This window comes from Pinus tabuliformis, chromosome 4_1 (genome assembly GCF_031772625.1).
Source record: "Pinus tabuliformis cultivar Carrire ecotype Pingquan chromosome 4_1, CPIR1, whole genome shotgun sequence".
Lineage (NCBI taxonomy): Eukaryota > Viridiplantae > Streptophyta > Pinopsida > Pinales > Pinaceae > Pinus > Pinus tabuliformis.
The window spans coordinates 674,302,338-674,307,001 of record NC_142303.1 but is presented as its reverse complement, the minus strand read 5'-3'; the positions used below and the strand labels follow the sequence as shown (position 1 = coordinate 674,307,001).

General features: G+C 44.9%; 1 protein-coding gene across 1 annotated transcript; it reads right to left on the bottom strand.

Moving 5' to 3' along the window:
* Positions 1-2,401: 2,401 nt before the first annotated feature.
* On the bottom strand, positions 2,402-4,464 carry LOC149177903 (uncharacterized). The gene is made up of 3 exons (XM_089421914.1): positions 4,018-4,464; positions 3,300-3,894; positions 2,402-2,973 (listed from the first exon to the last, which is right to left on the bottom strand). The coding sequence occupies exons 1-3, from the start codon at positions 4,462-4,464 to the stop codon at positions 2,402-2,404; spliced, it is 1,614 nt and encodes a 537-aa protein (XP_089278040.1).
* Between the last annotated feature and the right edge of the window lie 200 nt (positions 4,465-4,664).

Sequence of the window (4,664 nt, the reverse complement as noted above, 5' to 3'; positions counted from 1 at the left end):
GTGGTGAATGTTCCTTTGGGCGTGTGACCCCATCTTAATCGGTCCTGCTGGTTGGAGTAACGGATTCTTCTGTAGATAAGTTCTTGATCTATGTCAGAGTATGTTTCTCCTTGCCAGTCCATCTGCCAGAGGCTGGCCTGCTTCCAGATTCGGAAGTCATGATTTGAGGATTGTTGCTAGAATTGATGAACGCAAGTAAGGTTCGCCTGCTGCATCTGCATTTTCCAAAGAGGCTTTTGAAATAAAGTTGCCATCTTTGGGAGTTGCTACCATGAATCCTCCCAGAACCTTGTTGTCGTACCTGAGTGAATTTCCCAGAAACTGTGCTCTTGAATGAACTTGCTGTGGAGCTTTGCAGTGTTCCATATTGGTGATCCTTGGGTTGTGGAACTGATTCTGATAAGATCTTTCCATTGACTACCCGGGGCATATTTTGCTTGCCATAATCTGGCCCATGGTGAGTGTGGCTTGGAGATCCAATTCCACCACATTCGTGCTCCCATTGTATTATTGCTTTGAAGAGGATCTCGCAAGCCTAGACCGCCTTCTGATTTGATTTTGCAGACTTATTTCCAGTTAACAAGAGCCCATTTTCTGTTCAAGCCAGAGGAACCCCATAGGAAGTTGCGTTGAAGGTTGCGAATGGTTTTAAGGACCCATTTTGGAGCTGCCATAATGGAAAAGAGATACAAAGGCATTGCCTGTAAAACTGATTTAATTAAGACCAGTCTGCCGGCCATGTTTAGAGCACGAAAAGTCCATGACGAAAGCTTTGATTCTAATTTATCTAGTAGAGTCTTCCAGGAGGCATGTTTGACGACAGAGTCCGCAAGGGGTGCCCCTAGGTATTTTGATGGAAGCTTGGATATGGTATACCCCAGAATTCTGGCAATGTTTCTTTGCGTAGAGGGGGGGGGGTGTTGAAGAAGAAGAGTTGAGACTTCGAGGCATTGATGGAAGTGCATGATGCTTCGGAGAAGAGGGAAAGCAGGGATTTGAAGACAAAGGCCTCTTGTGATGAAGGATGACCAAATAACATAGTGTCGTCAACAAACTGTTGATGGGACAGAGGAGGAAGACAAGGTATAGAGATTCCTTCTAGAGCTTGGGAGGAAACAGCGGATTTGAGAAGCCTACTGAGCCCTTCTGCCATTAGAACAAAGAGGAAAGGTGAGAGAGGATCCCCCTATCTGATGCCTCGAGAGGGGTGAAAGGTAGAGGAGGGAGAGCCATTCAGCAGGACGGAGATGCTGGGAGAGGAAATAAGGTTCATGATCCATCTGGTCCATGTAGAACTGAAACCAAAAGCCAATAGCATTTTTTGAATGTAATTCCAACTGATTTTGTCAAAGGCTTTAGAGAGATCCAGTTTTAGTAACATACCTGGTTTTTTTAGAAGATTTAATGAGTGAATCACCTCATTTGATAGAATTATTCCATCCATGATCTGCCATCCTTCTACATATCCCGTCTGTTCTGGAGAAATGAGTAGTGGAAGGAGAGGTTTGAGCCTATATGCTATGACCTTTGAGATGAGCTTGTAGATTACATTGCATAGCGCTATTGGTCTATAATTTTCAGGCTTGCTCAGTTCTTCACCTTTTGGAACCAATGCTATGAAGGTTGTATTGAGGGCAGGGAGAATCCAATGCATAATTCTTGATTCCTCCACTAGTTCCCATACTTCAGCTTTGATGAGCTCCCAAAATTCATGGAAGAAATTGGCTGTGAAGCCGTCCGGCCCGAGAGCCTTGCCATCTTTAAGTTGGTCCATAGCTTCTTCAACTTCCTTTAGTGATGTAGGTTAAAGCAGTTTGTTGTGGTCCTCCATTATGATTCGAGGAATGTGTTGCGTGATAGTTCTGATTGCCTCATCTCTGTTACCTATGGGATCCCTCAGGATATCATGAAAGTAGCTTGTGAACTCCTTCTCCATATCTTCGTGTGCTTCTCCTCTTTCCCCTTATTGATTGTTTATGAAAGTGATGTTATTGTGCGTACGCCTTTAGATGGCTATTTTATGGAAGAATTTGGTATTCTTCTCCCCTTCTTTTAGCCAGCTGATTCTGGATTTTTGACGCCAGAGAATTTCCTCTTGTTGCCTGCGTTCTTCTATTTGATTCCAAAGGATCTGCTCCTATTGTGTCTATTCCTCTATTCTGCCTTCTCGGATGAAAGTTTGTTGAATTTCTTCCATTTGCTTTTCCAGCCTCTGGCGATTCTCCTGTATGTTGCCAAAATGTGTGCGATTCCAGCCCTTGAGGAATTGTTTTAAGTTTTTCAACTTTTGTTGGAATTGATACATTCTGGCCCCCTCTGGCGGGATAAAATATTTCCATGCTTCTTCTACCACTGTCTTGAAGTTTGGATTTGTAAGCCAGAAGGCTTCGAATCGGAAGGGTCAATTGCAGCGAGTACCGGGCCTAGACCATTGTAACATAATTGGCCAGTGGTCAGATCCTCCTTGGGGTACGATTGACGCGTTGAAGTCCCCGCCCAAATGAATTGCATTGTCCGACAGGAGGAACCTATCGAGCCTGGAGGCGATATGATGAATGCACCTACGCTTATTAGTCCAAGTAAAAATTCCATTGGAGGTTGGAATGCCCATAAGTTGATTATTATGAATGAATTCTCTGAGGCCATTGTTGTCACTCTCTAGCCTGGTTCTGCCTCCTGTTTTCTCTTCCATCGATTTTATGATATTGTAGTCTCCTCCGCCGATCCAGAGGGGGAACTGCCTGTTCTCATTTAGAATAGAGATTGTTTCCAGCAGATCTAGTTTTTGCTGAATATTTTGTGGAAAATACACATTTGAGAGATGCCCGTGGATGTTGGTGTCGATGAGGTGGAAGGACGCTTGAATGAGGTGATGGGTGGCATGGAGGTCATATAGTGAAAGAGTCTGCGGATTCCATAGTATGGCTAGTCCGCCTGAGGCCCCTGAGGCGTCAACTAAAATTGAGTTGCTACCTGCCCAAATCTTATTTCGAATTCTATCAATAGCTGTGTTGCTACTTTTTGTCTCTTGAAGAAAAACTATGGATGGTTTTTCTTGTTGAATCAGGTTTTTGATCATCCGGTGTTTTGAGGGGCTGTTGAGTCCTCTCACATTCTAGGAGATGAGCTTCATGGAAACTGAGGTTTGGGTTTATAAAGCTTTGTCAACTTAGGGAATAGCCCCGATTCCACAAGTATTTCTCCCACTATTATGGTCCTCTGAAGGTCTCTCTTATGTCCCCTTTTCTTGGTTTCTTTGAGATTTTTTTTTCCATCCCAAGGGCTTCCTCCTTGTATACCAAGACTTTTATTGTGCTGCACTTTGGTCAAGACTCCTTCAAGCCTGTCTATTTGCCAAGGGGGAATGGATTTAAATTCTTTTTGTTTGCAGGCCGTTTCAAGTTTGAAGATATCAAGACCCTCTAGGATAATATTCTCTGGATCTTCCTCCATGATGATAGGGGAGCTCTGATCGTCCTCATCTGCAGCTTCCTGTAGACTTAGAGCAAGAGCTGCATCTAGATCCATGGCTGAAGCCTGCTGCTTGAAATCTAGAACAGATTTCCCCTTGTCTGAGGGTAAGGGGCTAAGATCTGAAACCATTTTTGTATTATCCGCCGTTTGTTGAGGTGAGGGGCGAGAAGAAACTGGATCAGAGGACTGCATGGGGGCTGAGGGATGGAGGGAAGATGAAGGCAGAGTAATATTCTCCAGGGGATCAGAGCTAGGTGGGTCCTGCGGATCCTGGGAAGCAATCAGAGAGAATCTGTTCTGGGAATCCGATTTGGCGGCAATATGAGGGACTGCCTGGCTTTTCTTGGCATGCCTACGGCGATTAGGAATTTTGGTGAAGCCTTCTGAGTCTTTGATGGTTTCATTGGAAGAGGCTTTAGACTGCAGGTTTAGAGGACAGTCTCGGAAGAGGTGTCCATGCTCATGGCATTTATGGCAGCGAAAGGGGATGTGCTCATAATCTAGAGGTTGTATCCATTCAAAGTCATCGTGAAAGAGACTTACCGAGTCAGCTAAAGCCTTGGTCAGGTGCATCTGAACGCAGATCCTGGCGTACGAGGTGTATTTGTGGGACTTTGTTTCCGCCGCAACTTTGATGAAGGTCCCAAGTTTGTTGCCAATGTCTGCAAGTGTTTCTTCCTTCCAGTATTCCACTGGGAGGAAATACATTCGTATCCATACTGGAGCCCAGCTGAAGTCTTCTTTATCAAGGTTAAATCTTGGCTTCCACTCCGTGAGATAGAGTCCTGAGGAGTTAAAGAAATATGGGCCGCCTTCGAATACCCGTGATTTGTCCTCCACACAATGGAAGATGGCTATGAAGAAGCCTTTCGGTCCAAGCTGCAGAGTAACCTGTCCTTTGGGCTTCCATTTTGATGCTATCCATCCCTGCAAGGCCTTTTCTGTAGGCCAGAATCCAAGAAACTTTCCTATTAATGCATGATCATGCATGTGTTGGATCTCACCGTTTATGCGATGACTTGGCAGATCAACCTTGATGCGTTCTACGACCTTCGGAATACAGGTTGCCGAGGTCACCTTTGGCTATGACGAAGAGGATTTTTGGTGCGCCTCTTTTTCTGTATCCATCGCTTCAGGCTGAGCTGTGGGCATCTCTTTTCCATTCGTCCTTTGTCCTCCCTGCTCAGATT